The sequence below is a fragment of the Aotus nancymaae genome, unplaced genomic scaffold, assembly GCF_030222135.1.
Source record: "Aotus nancymaae isolate 86718 unplaced genomic scaffold, 86718_ANA_hifiasm-v0.15.2.pri h1tg000032l_0, whole genome shotgun sequence".
In the NCBI taxonomy this organism is placed as follows: domain Eukaryota; kingdom Metazoa; phylum Chordata; class Mammalia; order Primates; family Aotidae; genus Aotus; species Aotus nancymaae.
In genome coordinates, this window is record NW_026988445.1 from 22616874 (window position 1) to 22635508 (window position 18635).

The window sequence follows — 18635 nt, forward strand, 5'->3', positions numbered from 1 at the left end:
TCCATTAAAAATACAAAAATTAGCTGGGCGTGGTGGCACGTGCCTGTAGTCCCAGCTACTCGGGAGGCTGAGGCAGAAGAATTTCTTGGACTTGGGAGGCAGAGGCTGCAGTGAGTCGAGATCGTGCCACTGCACTCCAGTCTGGGCAACAGAGTAAGACTCCATCTCAAAGAAACAAAAAAAAAATTCTGATTCAGAAATTTTAACTAGCTGAATTACCCTAGGGGTTGCATTAAGTATCTGGTGAGATAATAGTTTCTATCACATTGCTGAGTGATGAAACAAAGCTCAGAATATATTTGGAAGTTGATTATAAAAATTGTGTTATTTTCCCAGTATGTTTGTATGTGAACAGAGATATCTATATTTCTGAATGATTACATATAGCTTTCTACTTTCTGCCCAGAAATCTTTATAATTTTATTTACTTTTACAATGAAAATATATTTGAGGAATAATTATGAAGTCAGTATTATCTTCCACATTTTAAGATGAGAAAATTGAGGTAGATATATGCTGTGGAACTGGTTTGGCCTGCTGTTCTATGACCTAAGTCTACGATCCTGTTTAACTTAAGACCTCACCTTTCTCATCTGCCAATGGGCATTAATAATACTTACTTAAATGGTAGCTGTTTCATATTACTTTCTTATTTATTTAAACTTAAGTATTCAAGCTACTTTTCTGAAACACCAGACTTGTCAATAGCAGACCTGTAAATGTATTAAATAATAGCATCGAGATAACAATCAAAGTAGCAACCCCATAATCTCCATCAGTCACCCCAGGCCTCATGTTACCCCAGAAAAACATAAAATCCAAGTAGAGATTGTGTTTTTGCTGTGCAAATGAAGATTTAAGCAAGTCTTCTAGTTCAGCAGTCTGTGAACATTTTTGTTCAAGTGCTCCATAATTGAGTTTATAAGAACTGCATTGTTACCTTGCACACTTTTAGGTTCTAATATTTTTCTTTGAAAATTTAAATAGTTCCAAAAGATGTGATTTTATGATACATTTTACATACTTACCTTTCAAAATGACACTTTTTCATAAACTTCAAGTGTATCTTATGAGAGCAGACCACAGTGTTTAGATATCTGCCATCATCCGTTTAAAAATGACATAAAAATGTTGTTGATAATAGAGAATTTTACATTATTTCATTTTTCTTTTTGAACTGTATTTCCAAACTATTTCTCTTGTATATTATGCTAATAATCAATATTTTATGCTTGGCAGTCTTTGAGTACTCTATCCTACATTATAACTAAGATATGTATCTAAATTGAATTTTTAATTGTTTTTGTTATGTGTGATCATAATCATAGGGTAAAATTTTCCTCCCGAGTTATCATATTATTTTAGTACACAGGTGCTCAAAATAATATACATTAATTTTTAATAAAAATTCATAAAAAATAAAATTTTTATAGGAAATAGCTCATAGTAAGATGGATTTAGCTATTCTTTATCCACTTATGTATCCATGTACAAATAATATTTATTGATAGAGACAAGTTGGGAGATTGGTTGCATTCTTTGTTCACATAAATAAGTTTTGTTATTAAGATCATTGAGTTAAGTGAACCAAAAATCATAATTGTTTATTATGAAAAATCATATTTAATGATTTTTCAGGGTGACAGCTTAATTATGCCCTTGTTCAGTTTCTTGAAAGCAAAAAACTGGAATCTACCTAATTTGCAAAAGAATTCATTATCCTCTCATTAAAGTTGTTCACTCTCAGGTTTTTTTGGAAAGTATCCGAAAAAGGCACTATTAAGGCTAAAACAAAACAAAACCAAAAACCAAAAAATCAACAAACTAGTAATTATACCTGCTATTCTTTTACTTAGAAGGATAAAAAAGTAGAAATGCTAATTTCACATTATCTTTGACAGCATAATGCATTTAATCAATTGTTTGTATCAAATACTATGTATGTGTATGTGTGAGGGTGTGAGCATGTGTATGTATGTATTTGGGGTACAATTCAACTTATTTCATATATAGAATCTATCTGTTATAAAATCTAATTGATAAAGGCAGTTTTCACCATCAAAACAATCAGCTAAACAGAGTTACCTTTTGTCAAAAATGTCTGGTTTTCTTTTGTTGTTGAAACAAATGGGTTAATACCTGTCCTCATGATAGTCATCTCAATTTTAATTTCTAACTTTAAGAGAGGTAGATGATAGATTGTTAGAAAGATAGATAGGGCACAGGGATTAAAAATAAGTTTGTCTCATTGAGGAACTAATGTCCTCTGTCTTCAGTATTTATTAATGCTTATTCCTTGTGTTGCTGTCACAATGCAACACAGCAATTATTTGAGAGTAGGTAAAGATATGGAAAAGCTGAGGCCCTTAAATGAAAATTATACTTGGCACCTGCTGACAGTCTATATCCTATTTCTAAATTTGCCTTTAGATAACAATTTTATTCTTTCTCTATTGACAGAAATCTTCATAATAACAGGTATTCATATGTATGCAGATCAGCACAAGCCTAAAATGGGGATTTTTTTAACAACCATTGTGCAAGCAATTTGGCATCACTGTGTGAAATTAAACACTTAGACATCTCGCTCCCCAGCAGTTCCACTCCTAGAGATATACCCTACAGACAATTCGCACCAACAAACAGGCAAACTATTGTTCATAGCAACATTATTTGGAACAGCAAAAAAATAAGGGGAAAGTTATAGGAGGTAGGAGGAATATTCTTCAATAAGAAAATGAGTCAAGTTGGATATAGTCTAATAATAAAATCAAGGAAACATAAATGACAACATAGATGAACCTAAAAAATAATAAGGGTGTAAAAAACATATCCTATAAGGTAACACCATCTTTGAGGCTCAATAATAAGTAAAACTAAAAAATATAAACTAAATACATCTTTTAGAGATATATACTTTGATAAGGACTGATTTTTTAAAGTCAATTAAATTACAATTCTAGATAGTAATTATCTTTGGTACAGAATATAGGCAGAGATGTAAGGTGGGGAGGAGCACACAGATAGATATAATGTTGTCAGTAATGTTCTAATTATCCACTTGGTGATGGATTAATGAAGTTAATTTTATTATAATGCTTTGAAGCATATACTTTTGTAGTTATTTTATAATGATTTCTAAAAATAAAAATGTGATGACAGCTATAAATTGAGATATACCATTAGTCATAACAAATGTAAATGGATTAAATTCTCCATATGCATAACAGAAATTGTTAGATTGGATTCAAAAAGATAACATGGTATACCCGTATAGGAGGTACATCAAGAACTTTAGAACATGGAAAAGTTGAAAATAATGAGAAAATGATATACCAGGCAACACTGCTCAAAATGAAACTGATGTTTATTTTATCAGTTTCTGCATAAAACAAAATTGCCCTTAAAGCAAAATTAATAATAAGGAAAGAAGGTCACTAGATGGAGGATCAGGAAAACAAGCATCATGCTATAATACTACTCATGTGTACACCAAGTAAAACAGCTTCAAAAATCAATAAAGAAAAATAGTAGTAGATTTTCAAAAAGAAATAGACAAATATACAATCAGTGATAGAGCCAAGACAACTCTCAGAAACTGATATGTATAACAGATAAATATTAACAAAGATTAATAAAAATATAAACACATGCCAATTAAAAGGTTGACATATATAGAAAGCTGCATGCATGAAACATTTATAAAGTTTAATATCGTTTAGGACATGAGACACTGATATCATAAAGATCATATCCACTGAATCACAAACAATAACAAAAAATCATAACAAATCAGGATACATTTAGACATCAAAAATATACTTGTAGGCCAGGCACGGTGGCTCACGCCTTTAATCCCAGCATTTTGGAAGGCCGAGGTGAGTGGATCGCAAGGTCAGGAGTTCAAGACCAGCTTAGCCAACATGATGAAAACCCGTCTCTACTAAAAATGTAAAAATTATCTGGGCGTGGGGGCAGGCACTGGTAATCCCAGCTACTCGGGAGGCTGAGGAAGAGAATAGCTTGAACCCAGGAGGCGGAGGTTGCAGTAAGCCAAGATGGTGCCACTGCACTCCAGCCTGGGTGACAGAGTGAGACTCTGTCTCAAAAAAATATATGTACTTCTAAATAGGCTATCGATCAAGCATATCACCTGGAAACTTATTTACTTATTTACCACTCTGCCTTTGTTTATTTCTGATTTAAAAAGATAACTCATATTTTTTGATCTTGCTAATAAACCTTTCCTTTTTTCATGGCTTTATAATCTTCTAAGAGGATAAATCAAGACCAATTTAAAAAAATTAATATTTTTATTTTGTTTATTTTTTAGGTTCATGAATACAAATTGCATACATTTATGGTATGCAGCATGATATTCTGAATATGTAACTGTTGTGAAATGGCTAAATCGAGCCAATTAACATATTTATTAGCTCACGTAATTTTTTTTTGTGAGAACACTTAAAATCTACTCTCTTAGCAATGTTCAATATATAATACATCATTTTTAACTATATTAACCATGCTGTACAATAGCTTTTAAATTTCTCTGTCATGGAAATTTTACAACATAATAATGGAAAAGGAAAATATTTCATAATAAAACATATGGATTGCATTATATAAAGTATTACTTGGAGAAAGTAAAAGAAAATAAATTATAATAAGAGCAATACTAGTGAATTTGGAGGGGGTGGCATGAAATATAAACACCAATGATACCAAGAGCTTGTTTTAAAAACCTACTAAGCAGGGGAGAAGACACTGAAAAGATTGACAAAGGAAAAAGAAAAAAAATTTGTTAGCAATCTTAGGAATATTTTGAAAAGTGTAATAAATGTACATCAAAGCAACTATCCAAAGGTAAAAGTATGGACAATTGTGTAGAATAATATAAAAACTGATCCAATAAGAAAGAAAATGTAAATAGAATTATAACTATTAAAGGAATTGAATCAAACACACACACACACACACACACACACATGTCCCAAACACCTTTTCTATTGAGTTCTACGAATACAGATAATCTCAGTTTATTTTTTGATGATAGGACTTTCATATCAGATCAAGACAGTATGAAAAGGGGGAATTATAATCCATTGTTATAAGCATAGATGTGAAAGTGCTAAATAATGTACTGTTAAACAACTCAGTAGTGTATTAACAAAGTATAATATGACCAAGCTGAGTTTATTCTAGTAGTGAAAAGATAAGTTAACATTAGAAAATGTATCTATTAAATTCATGCCTAATAAAGAAGAAAATTCATATGACCCTCCCAATATGTTTAGAAGTAAATAATTCATAAGATTTTTTATTTATAAGCATATATACTCTTAGAAGGCAATAATCTGAGAGAATCTTTTAACCTAACAAAGGCCAACAGAAACCAATAATCTATAAGGTAAACCCCCAATTTTTCCTTTAAGGTTCAGGAATGAGGCAATATTGATGTATTCAATATGCCAATGCAATGAGACAAGAAAAAACTCATGAGGCTTAGAAAGGAAAAAAACAAAATTGTCATCAATAACAGGTAATATTATTGCATAGGAGAGTTTACAGAATTATTTCTAACAATAATAGGACCCTTGACCATCTCCTTAACCTTGCTGTATTTCTTTCTAATTGTGCTTCTACACTTGATGTTATTTATTTTTTATGTCCTCTAATCTGAAATATGCACTTACTAAAACAAATCTGTGCATCAAAAGCAGCTGTTAAGACTTGCAGAACAATATCAAGAACTCCTAAAAATTAATAAAAAGATGCCCAAATAGAAAAATGAGCAAAGGATATGAACATAATTCATTAAAGAGAAAACCTGCATATCAAATAAGCATATGAAAGATGCTCAACTTCAGTAATAATCAAGGAAATGTAAATTCAAATCACAATGAAAAGCTATTTCACCCCCACCGGGTGAGAAAAAATGGAAGACTATGTAAATTAGCACAACTACTATGCAGATTAATTTAGCCTAATCTTATAAACCTTATAAAGTTGAAGGTGACCTAGTCCTCTTCCAGACATAAACTTTAGAGAAACTTTTGTACTCATGCAAAACAAACCTGAAAGGAATATTCATTGGAGCATAGATTATAATGGCACTGAATTGGAAACAGTTTAAATTTCCATCAAATTCCCATCAATCCCTTAAGAATATAAATATAGTTTTTATAGATTTATATAACGACATACTATAGAGCAGTGAAAATGAATTAACTATAGCTAGATAGAGTCAATGGACAAATTTCAAAAATACTACTTAGAGCCAGAAAAAAAGCTTGTTACTGAAAAGGTGGTACAGTGTAATACCATTTGAAGTTTAAGAACATAAACTACAATTCTACAGATAATTCATAGAGTCAGATATATGGAAGAACAGTATAAAAATCATGTCTAGGAACAATCAATTGCAAATTCAGAGTAATAATTCTCTCTGGGGATAAGGAGGGGATTGGAGTTGAGATGGTAACAGAAGGAGATCTTCAAGTGTATTCGTACTTTTTGATACTTTTGCATAGGCCTGAAAATTTTCATAGTAATAACAAAGAGGTGATTGATAACTGAATCCAGGTTTTAATCAACTAAAAAAAATGTTAGTGGGAAAGAGGAGATAGATAGTAGATATAACCGTAGATATAACCAGTCTTTAAGAAGTTCAGTGAAGATGGTATTCATTTCAGAAGGAAATCGTGATTAAAGTTTTTTTGGCCGGGCGTGGTGGCTCACACCTGTAATCCCAGCACTCTGAGAGGCCGAGGCAGGCAGATCAGTTGTGGTCAGGAAGACCAGCCTGACCAACATGGTAAAACCCCATCTCTACTAAAAATACAAAAATTAACTGGCTGTGGTGGCACACATCTGTAATTCCAGTTACTCGAGAGGCTGAGGCAGGAGAATTGCTTGAATCTGAGAGGCGGAGGTTGCAGTGAGCCGAGATCACACCACTGTACTCCAGCCTGGGTGACAGAGTGAGACTCTGATACACACATACACATACACACCCAGAGTTTTTTTTAATAAAGCATAGGAGACACATGAGCATGTTTGTGTAAATAGTGGGAAGAAACCAGAGGGGATGAATTTTAAAGGAGATAGGTGATGATTAAGAGTAATAGTTCTTTTTTTTGTTTTTGTTTTTGTTTTTTTTTTTGAGATGTCATCTTGCACTGACTCCCAGGCTGGAGTGCAGTGGCGCGTTCTCGGCTCACCACAGCCTCTGTCTCCTGGGTTCAAGCAATTTTCTGCCTCATCCCCCGAGTAGCTGGGATTACAGGTACCTGCCATCATGCCCAGCTAATTTTTGTATTTTTAGTAGAGATGGGGTTTCACCAACTTGGCCAGACTGATCTTGAACTCTTGGCCTTGTGATCCACCTGCCTCGGCCTCCCAAAGTGCAGGGATTACAGGCATGAGCCACTGCGCCCGGCCTAAGAGCAAGATTTCTTATTTCCACCCTCGTCCTGGTGTCTTGAATTCTACCTTCCAAGGGACTTAAATACTGACTGGATTAGGGAGACAAAGACATAGACATAGCCTAGTGGATGATTCACATTCTTCTTTTTTTGTTTTATTTTGTTTAGAGACAGGGTTTCACCATGTTTGCCAGGCTGGTCTTGAACTCCTGACCTCAGGTGATCCACTCGCCTTGGCCTCCCAAAGTGCTGGGATTACAGGCGTGAACCACCATGCCCGACTGATTTACATTCTTCTGAACATTCTGTATGGATGCACAGGCCATATAACCTAGATACAACCTAGATACACTGATAAAAGTAGATTAGAAATTCTCTTAGCTTTTCTTAAAATACATTATTTAAGCAAAATATAATGTTCACAAGAAGAGTAACTTTTGGTTAAAATCTTGATAAGAACTAGTATTGTCTCCTACCAGGTTTACCTCTGTCATTTCTAAGTTTGACTCTCACTTTCCTTTGCTGAAAGCACGTATTTCCTGAGTGCCAAGGTTTCATATGATACGCCTATGCATTTTAAGTTGCTTTTGTGTAACTATTAGAAATATGGTCGATTGCTACATACAACCCTTGGGCTATGGTCTGTGAATGAGCAGTATCATAGCATAATAACATTTCCACAGCCCAGAATATTTCTACTGCTGTCTCTTTTGCATATATTTTAGAGACATTTTGATAATCAGTCAAGTTCCGTATATCAGATGGAATTGGATGCTATATTCCCTATTAAAAATAGCCAATTTTTATACTGTGCAGCCAGTGGAGCTGGAAGTCATTATCCTCAGTAAACTAATGCAGGAACAGAAAACCAAACACCTCATGTTCTCACTTATGAGTAGGAGCTGAACAATGAAAACACATGGACACAAAGAGGGGAACAACACGCCATGGGGCCTGCAGAGGGTGATGTGGTGGGAGGGAGAGCGTTAGGAAAAAGAGCTAATAATGTGTGCTGTGTTTAATACCTAGTTAATGGGTTGATAGGTGCAGTAAACCACCATGGCACACGTGTACCTACGTAACCTGCACATCCTGCTCATGTACCCTGAAACTTAATAAAAATAAAATTTTTTAGGGGCCGGGCGCGGTGGCTCAAGCCTGTAATCCCAGCACTTTGGGAGGCCGAGGCGGGTGGATCACGAGGTCAAGAGATCGAGACCATCCTGGTCAACATGGTGAAACCCCGTCTCTACTAAAAATACAAAAAAAAATTAGATGGGCATGGTGGCGCGTGCCTGTAATCCCAGCTACTCAGGAGGCTGAGGCAGGAGAATTGCCTGAACCCAGGAGGCGGAGGTTGCAGTGAGCCGAGATCGCGCCATTACACTCCAGCCTGGGTAACAAGAGCGAAACTCCGTCTCAAAAAAAAAGAAAAAATAAATAAATAAAATTTTTTAAAAATAGCCAGTTTTTGTGTACATCCTGCACATGTACCCCAGAATTTAAAATAAAAATAATTTTAAAAACAACCAATTTCTGAGACATAATTTAACTGAAAATTCTTAAGAATTTTTGAAGAATGGATGATTCATTGTAGTTTTTGTCTCTTTCTTCCTGAGTCTCCTTTCTTCTTCGCAAAATAAACAAGCAAACAGTAAAGAGTACAACACACTGTCATCTATTCTTAATTTCACACATCTTCCCTCATTGATTGTTGCTAAACTCTTGACACACTGCATAGTTTGATGAGCCTAGAGTTACTATATGAATAAAGAAATGTACAACTGAAAAGGAATCCATTCACTCCAAGAGCTTGTGGTCCTCAATATCTCATATGCCTAATTAAGCGTTTGAGATTGTTCCAAAAGCTGTAGATTTAAATGAAAATAAAATTCTGTCTGAATATCGACGGCATTTATTTAAACTTTCATTTAGCACTTATCTGTTACTAAATCAACAGAAAACACAGCAAATCAAAGGCTGCTTGAGTCCCAGCACTTTCGGAGGCTGAGATAGTTGAATCACCTGAGGTCAGGGGTTCGAGACCAGCCTGGCCACCATGGTGAAACCCCCGTCTCTACTAAAATACAAAAGCTTAACTGGACGTGATGGCGGGCACCTGTAATCCCAGCTACTTGGGAGGCTGAGGTGAGAGAATCACTTGAGCCTTGGAGGTGGAGGTTGCAGTGAGCTGAGATCGCACCATTGCACTCCAGCCTGGGCAACGAGAGCGAAACTCCGTCTCAAAATAAAAAAATTTTTAAAAAGCGTATTACAATCATCTGAGAGGTCTCTAAAACTACTGCTAGGTTTTCTGCTCTTCCCAACACGGCCTTACCCCTAATGCTGTGAAGCTACTGCATGAGATAGGAAATGGTATGATATCTCTCAGACATAGTAGGGCAGATAAAAGGCTGAGAATGATACGCTTGATGTGTGTGTGTGTGTGTGTGTGTGTGTGTACATTTAAAATGACTTTCTGAAATGAATGCATTAGATACTGAATGTGTACCCATATGTATACTGTTTATATAGACATAAGCACATGTACAAAATTTAGTTTTTGTAAATATTTACCTAAGTGAAAAATGGTTTAGAAATACAGTTGGATTTTTCTGTAAAGATGAGGCACTGTAATTATGAAGAAAAATAAAACCCTTATATACTGTCTTTATGTGTAGTGGGTATATTTTACAGACCACAAATTTTAAAATGCACCAGTGTGCAGTGTTCTTCATTTTCTCTGATTGGGCTTAATTTAGGATTTAAATCCAATGGGCCTTGTAGCCAGAATGCAGCCTGATAGTGGTAAATTAATTCTAGTTTGTTTAGGGCAAATGTAATTAAATCAATATTTTCTGTATCTAGTCTCACCTTTAGGTCTTAATTCCAATGATATCTTCTCAAGCGTTCTTCCTCAACTTCTTTAAAATTGTACCCTATTTAAAAATGTACTTCCTCCTAGCCCCCTTTCCTACCTTATTTTTCTTCATAGCATTTAAATCTTCTAACATAGAATTATATTACTCTTAATTTGGTTTAGTGCTTGATTCTCCATTGGAATGTAATTTCTATAAAGAGATTTTTTTTTTTTTTGAGATGAAGTCTAGCTTTGTCACCCAGGCTGGTGTGCAGTGACAGGATCTCGGTTCACTGCAACCTCCGCCTCCGATGTTCAAGTGATTCTCCTGCCTCATCTTCCCGAGTAGCTGGGACTACAGGCATGTGCCGTTACACCCAGCTAAATTTTTGTATTTTTAATAGAGACAGTTTCACCATGTTGGCCAGGATGGTCTCTATCTCCTGACCTCGTGATCTGCCCACCTCGGTCTCCCAAAGTGCTGGGATTACACGCCTGATCCACCATGCCCGGCCCACATTTTTGTCTGTAATATTCAATAATGTATTATTAGTTCCTAGAATAGCACTCGAAAGCATTCTACTGCTGAATGAATATTTGACGGTGAAATTGAACACACGGTTTATCCCTGTCTTACTCCCAGGGCTGCTTATGTTCTGGGCACTCACCTGATAGGGAGGAGACGTTCAGTCCTTGTCCATTCTCATCTGAGTTTGCTGTCATCGACTGAATTGTCTTCATTCACCTCTGCTGGCGTTTTCTGGGATGTATGTATTCTGGACCGATTTGGTATTGAGTTCACATTGGGTGCCCTCCTCACCTCTGTAAGTCAGTTCCTTCTTGTGCCTCATCCAGGCCTCATTAGGAGTGCTGCAAACCTAAAAACGCTCTCTCTGGCTGCTTGGAGATTGCAGCTTATCGGTGGAGGGAGAAGGAAGGGTTGCCACAGCCCTATCAGCCTGAAATTAGTTTGTCACCATGTCTGTACTGTTCACGGGTTTGGATCTGTGAAATTATGGGACCTGGCCATTTGGCTGAGTACAATCTGGGAAGCAAGATAGAAGCTCACTTTGGCTCTGGGATCTATCCGGTCCTCACATGGGCAGAAGGGTGGGGAGAACTTGTTTCCTCTGACTCTTCCCCACTCTAGGCTCTGGAATTTTCAGCCTATCTTAGACTGGAGGCCCTGGGTTCTTTATCTGTTCTTTTCTGTCCTAAAGCATAAGGGCTTTGTTCCTTTGGTATTCAAAAGCAGAGATTTTAATATCATAGGGCCCTGCTATAAAGATCTTTATCTCTGCATTGAATTTTCAAAGACATTTTAAAATCCAAATGCCAAGTATAGCTTTTTCTCCCCTCTCTCTCTTGAAATGCCTCCTTCCTGAGAGCAGTGGATACTTCTTGGTCTTGTTTCAAAGGAGCTGAGGGGTAGAGGAAGGCCTTCAAGTAAAAAAGGAGTTGTTTGGGGTTGGCGGGTAGGGCACATTTTCATATTACACATTTTTATTTAAAAACAAAAAAAGTTAAAAAGTAGAAGAAATAGAACCCTTGTTTTTTCCCTTTAATTTCTACATTGAAATTAATCCTTCTGAATTTGTTTTCTGGAGAATGATTCTGAATATTCTCTATACCCTTTCTGTGAAAATGTCAGGCTCGTATTCATTTCTAGTAGATGTGCTTTCAGCAAAACTTGCTCTTCATGTCTCTGGTGTGCGGTCATCTGAGATTTCCATTGTTCCAAGGTACTTGAAGGGCTGATTTGGCTTTGAAATTTACAGCTGACATTCCCTGAACTTGGATGTAGTCTTTACATGTTTATGGTACATCTTTCACAATATAATGATTTCCGAGCTTCATTTAACTTGATTTATATTAAACAAGTAACCTTGGGAGGTGGGGGTAGCTTTAAAAAAAAAACAAAAAAAAAAGGCTTGGTGCTGTTTTTGGTATTCTGCCTTGTTTTTGTTAAATCACATTAATTGGCCCTTTAATAATATTACACTGAGCGCTTAGTTTTAAAGACTCATCTGGAATACCTGCTTAGCAAAAATGTGGGTCAGATGGGAATGTAGCACAAAACTGAGCTGCAATTTAACCTGACAGTTCCTCAGTGGAGCCAGGCACTGTCAATTTCTTGTTTATATCTTTGGTGATTGGATACAAATGGAATTAAGAATTTGCCAGGATTTTTGTTGTTTGGTTTTGTTTTCAGAGGTATTTTAAAAAGAAATTTTACTATCAGGAAAGTGAAGCCTAGACTGTTAAGTGTTTTATTACTCTCAATGTTGTTTTGTTCTTTTTTATTATATTTTATTAAATTACAGAGTTGCCAACATAAAACTAAGCACTAATAACTATTTTGATACTTTGTAAAGTGAGCATATTGAATCATTTGTTTAACTTCGTATAAATTCCTCATACGCTAATTGTGTAGGGTGATTGATGACACAGAGAATCTGCACATTAAAGTAAGTGGGTAAAAGCTACATACACCTATTCAATAAATAGGAGGAGAGAGAAGTCTGTTGGCTGATTCTGGCACAAGTTTCTCATGATGTTTGAGAAAGTAGAATGTAATACAGAGACATCTTAACATGAGCTCTACGTTTTTTGTATTAATGTAATAATAATGCTACTTTTTTCCATTTTGGTGGCTATAAAATTTTACTTTCCAAGAGTTATTTTACTATTTTTTTCCTTTATTTAGTTTAACATTTTAGAAATCAATCTGAAATTTTACTTGAAACCATTGAGCTTGTGATTCATGTCAATTACATTTGATTCAAAACGCTTTGTTTATTTTTAACCACAGGAAGATAATAATTCATATTAGCAGTTGGTTGTCAATGTGAACCTAACTAAATTGTGTTAATAAGGTGAAATGGACATTGTTTGTCAAAGTGCATTTATTTACTTTTAAATATATCTCATTTTGATATAATGATTTAGTTCTTAGTTCCTTTGTCAGAATGTACTACAAACAGAAAAATAGTTTTTTAAATTATTGCTGTTACCATTAATTCATATTGGTGAAACGATGATGTCAATAGTTTTATCCATTATCATTGGTTAAAGTCCATGAATTTCATAGATATTCATATTTATTTTTACTGTACAAGTGATTTGTTGTTTAAAATAGGTGGAAATAAAAAGGTTCAGGTGAAATGAGAGTATAATTTTGATGGGATTATTAGCCGTTTAAAAAAACAATTCTAAGCTTCAAATCCTTTCTTGTACAAGGGTATAGAGAGACGAAAGTAAAATAAGTTATAATTTACATATGAAAATGAATGTGAAGAAATTATTGGGCTAATTAAACAGATGCAAATGCATCTCCATAAGTTTTCATTGAGATCACAGATTAAAGCTATTCTAGAAGAAATCTGTATGGGAAGAAGAAAACTTAGAAAATAAAGATGAATGATTATGTCAATATTAGCCAGCTTCACACATTAGTAGAACTTGTCTGTAAGTTTTTATTTGGAAGGACCTCCTTCCCACCTTCCACCTTTCAAAAGTACTTCCTCATTCCAGGAGATATTGCAAGAAAGTCTACCATTAAAAATTGGTTTCCGGAAAGGATCACTGCTCTTTGGGAATGCATATATCCCTCATTAGGGTGGCAATGGCTCTAATCAGTAATTCGCAGGTGAATATCGAAACTTCATCTGTGTGGCCTCCATGGCTGCTAGATGGGATCAAGGCTGTTGGAAAGTGAGAGCTTGTATGCTGCCTTTTGCTGGGTGACTATGGGCCAGTTGTGGGGAGTGAGAAGTAGTTGAGGGGGTAGTAAGGAAGTACAAAGACTGGGCTATTCATCATGTATCCTGAGGCTGCCTCCAGCAACTGTTAAACTTGGAAATTAGACTATGGTAGCTTGATTACCTATTTGTGCATTTGAAATGTACTGGGAGCTTTCTCTTGGAAAAAAAAAAAAAATTCCAGGCCAGGAGTGGTGGCTCATGCCTGTAACCCCAGCAATCTGGGAGACTGAGGCAGGAGGATTGCTTGAGACCAGGTGTTGAAGATCAGCCTGGGCAAAAAAGTGAGACCCCGTCTCAAAAAATAACAAAAATAAAAACCAAAAATGTAAAAATATATATATAACCAAAATATGTACAATTTCTGTTTTTGGTTTTTTTATTTAAGTACATAATTATATCTATATATTCAAAAGAAAAAGAAAATACTTTCCTAATAAGAACTTATATCTTTAGCTATGATTACAGTTTATAGGTTTTTTCTATTTAAATGTCAGAAATCTGTCAAATACAATGATTTATATGAGTCGTTAAAAAAATTTTCATGTGGCTTCTTTATGAAAAAACAGAAGCTATGGTTAATTGCCCATACATACAGAGTTTTTATTTAAAATGGAACAAAATCTAATGTCCATAAATTTAACTTATATGAATGTAAATTGAATGACATACACCAGTAATTTGCTCTAATTGTGATAATCTGATCTACTCAAGAGAAAACATTTGTAAAGCTTTTGTCTACAGAAAAATTACTCTTTTTTTGTCTACAGATAGATTAAATGCTTTTTTTTTTTTTTTTTTTTCTTTAACGACAGAGTCTTGCTCTGTCACCCAGGCTGGAGTGCAGTGGCACAGTCTTAACTTACTGGAATCTCTACCTCCCAGGTTCAGGCGATTCTCCTGCCTCATCCTCCCAAGTAGCTGGGATTACAGGTGTGCACCACCATGCCCAGCTAATTTTTTTTGTATTTTTTAGTAGAGATGGGGTTTTGCCGTACTGGCCAGACTGGTCTTGACCTCCTGGCCTCAAGCAGTCCACCTGCCTTGACCTCCCAAAGTGCTGGGATTACAGGTGTGAGCCACCGTGCCCAGCCTTTAGTTAAATTGCTTATAATATATGGGATGTTTTATAATAAAAAAGAAGTAATTAAGCTAAAGCCAGGTTTATTCAACCTTTAAAAAGTTATTTATTGCTGTCACATATTGATTCATTCAACAGATTTTTACTGAATGCCTACCATGTATTGGTCACTAGTCTAGGTGTTGGAGGGTCACTGTGAATAAAATGGGCTAACTCCCTACTCCCTGCTTTCAAGGAGCTTGCCTTGTAATGATGCCAGTCATAGCCCAGAGTAGTAGTTTATTTTTAAGAGAATTTATAGTTTATTTTCAAGAGCATTTTCTCATGTTTATTTTTATTTATTTATTTATTCCGAGATGGAGTCTTGCTCTGTCACCCAGGCTGGAGAGCAGTGACATGATCATGGCTCACTGCAATCTCTGCTCACTGGAATCTCCACCTCCTGCATTTAAGAGATTCTCCTGCTTCAGCCTCTCGAATAGCTGGGATTACAGGCACCTACCACCATGCCCGGCTAATCTTTGTATTTTTAGTAGACACTGGGTTTCACCATGTTGGCCAGGCTGGTCTTGAACTCCTGGCCTCATGTGATCTGCCAACGTTGGCCTCCCAAAGTGTTGGGATTACAGATGTGAGCCACTGCACCTGGCCTTTTCTCACATTTATTTTTAAGAGCATTTTCTCATGTTTTAGTAATTAATTTTGTAGCTTAGCATAATTACCTAGTGAATGTTCTTGAGTTGAAGATACAGGTATGTCTATATTAATTTGGTAAATAAAAATTAATTCTTTCAACAACTACATATCAAAAGACTGTTATCTGCTGGGAACTGTTTTAAGGATAACGGCAGTTAGAAAAATGAATCAGAAACAGACCCTGACCTCAAGGTATAGTCAGTAATGGGGACTACAACAGTGACAGAAGAATGAAAGGAAAGCAGTTATAAAATAGGCTTTGTGCCAATCTCAGTGGTTAAATAAAATGAAACGCTACGTGTGTGGAGCAGGGCAGTACTCTTGCCCTTATATGTGTGGGTTGAAAAGTTAATATTTTCAACTTTGTATTTCTTCCAACGATTAAAACTTATACCTGTTTTATTATTATAGTACCTTCTCTCTCCAGCCTAGAATGTAGAAGGATCTTTCTGCTAAGAGATCCTTGAACTCTAGGGAAATAAAATGCAATTGTATTTTGGATGATTATATAGCTGAGGTTTTCTTTACTTTGTAGTCTCTACCTTATTTAAAGGCTTCCTAAAAAATGTAACTGTCAGTGACAATAAGGAAATAAATTACGAATACATTTAAATTTCCCTGTAGAATAAGAAATATCTGAAAGGACATAATGATTTATGATATAAATATTACATTAATCTAACATTTAACAGTTGAAGAAAAATGAAGACTTCACAGAAAATCTCTAAAATATTTTAATAAGTAACCAATATTTTTATTTAGACTATACAGAAGCCTCAGCTATTAGGAACACAAACAATGACAGGTCCTTTTCATCTTTAAGGGACAGGTATGTCATCCCATTTCTGTCTTATTGATGTAAAAATGAAAACACAAAGATTATATGGCTTTTCCATCTGATCAGTTATAGCTAAAGTGGAAGGAACCCAGGCTTCCGGTCCAGTACTTCACCAGTGGTTACCACTGTGGTTTATGGAACAACTGCCGTGAGGTAGGGCTGTAAAATGATGTTTACAGGTGAAAAGGCCAATTGTATACCAATTTCTTTGTCTTTGATTCGTAGTTACCAGCTGACAAGCGGATACAAGCCTGCCCCTATGGACCTGAGCTTTATAAAACTCACCCCATCTCAAGAAGCAATGGTTGACAAGTTGGCAGAAAACGCGCACAACGTGTGGGCCCGGGATCGAATCCGGCAGGGCTGGACTTACGGCATCCAACAGGTAGCTGGGGATTAGCTCCACGGCATGTGCTCTGAGACTCACTTAAGTGGGAATTAGCGTAATTTGTAACCTGAAGGATTAAACAATGACTGTTTTAAAACTCATATCATATAGATCACGTATAGTGTATATTTGGATTAAAACACTTCTTTAGTGCTAGACTCAGGAAATTATATGACCTTAGCTCTGGCTGTGATCATGAACACATATTAGGCACACTATGAATAATACTGTGTCAGTGACTTATAATATGGTTTTATGGTATTTCTCTCTGTGAGACTGTATTTTAGGAGAAACTTTTGAAATGTAAGAAGATTGGGATAAAATGATACTAAAACGGGTGCACAATTCCTTATTCACAACCCCTGGGGCCAGATAAATTTCAGAATTCAATCTTTTTATTTGGTTTTCAGAATGGAGATTTGAGGATATATTACATATATATACATAACAACCTTGGTAGGGCAGCTGACTTCAAATTACAGTTCATTCCACGCAAGGCAGGCAAGGTAATACCAAGAGGGATAAAGACTGTAAACGTCAGTTTATAGAAACATCGCATCAATTCAGGTTTCACTACTGAGTTACTGTTACAGATCGTTTTACTCCAGGCGTCAGTAGATATTCAGGTATTTAGGTACTTGGGTATTAAAGTAATCAGGATTAGGTATTCAGTACAAATTTGCCTGAAAGAGGAAAGGGAGAAAAGACAAGACAAACAGTATTTCTGGCTGGGCGTGGGGGCTCACATTGTCGTCCCAACATGTTGGGAGGCTAAGGTGGGAGGACTGCTAGAGCCTGGGAACTTGAGACCAGCCTTGGCAACATAGTGAGACTCTGTCTCTACAAAAAAGTTAAAAAATTAAGTGGGCGTGGTGCACATGCCTGTAGTCCCAGCTACTCAGAGGGCTGAGGTGGGAGGATCACTTGCGCCCAGGAGGTTGAGGCTGTAGTGAGACTCTGTCTTAAAACTACAACAGCAATAAAACAACAACAACAACATACAGTATTTATTCTCTGGTTTACCAGAACAACCCCTGTCTGCTTCCATAGCTTTCTTTTTTTTCCTTGGGAACGTGTGGTGAGAACATCCACAGCCTCCCAATTCCTGTTTATGTTATTGAGAATTGATTGTGCTTCTTGAAACGTGGGAACTTGAGCAAATACTGCAGCGGGTCTCAGGGACTGAATGGAAAGAAGACATTTCCAAAGTGGTGGCACCCTACACACTTGTAGGAGGTGCTGTGTCTCCCTCATCCCATGGAAGTGAGTTCTGTGCTCTAACATTGAACATCCTTTTGCCAAGATAGGAAGATAGCCTGTTCTCGTTCTCTCTGTCGACACATTTTAACCCCTGTTTAAATTTGGAGCCTCTTTTATAATAGACAAGTTATGAGTTTTAAAGTTATTCTAGTGCCCCTGGCATTGCCTGGTTTTGCTGGTTGATGGATTCAACCCAATGCATATTTTTTAATTAGAGACATGGAAGGGTGGTCCATAACACACTGGCTTTTTTTCTGAAGAAGGGAAAGCAGCTTTAAGTTGTTCACTGACTGAAAACCACTGAGGGGGACCAGTACTAATTTC

At 36.0% G+C, this 18635-nt stretch overlaps 1 protein-coding gene across 6 annotated transcripts in view; it reads left to right on the forward strand.

Annotated features, from left to right (window-relative positions):
- Nucleotides 1-18635, forward strand: part of RYR2 (ryanodine receptor 2) — a 784705-nt gene that overhangs the window by 466996 nt on the left and 299074 nt on the right. For all 6 annotated transcript variants that reach the window (XM_064383634.1, XM_064383629.1, XM_064383631.1 and 3 more), the window contains one exon: nucleotides 16889-17048. In XM_064383634.1, coding sequence (XP_064239704.1) covers nucleotides 16889-17048 — 160 coding nt within the window. The remainder of the gene's footprint in view (nucleotides 1-16888; nucleotides 17049-18635) is intronic.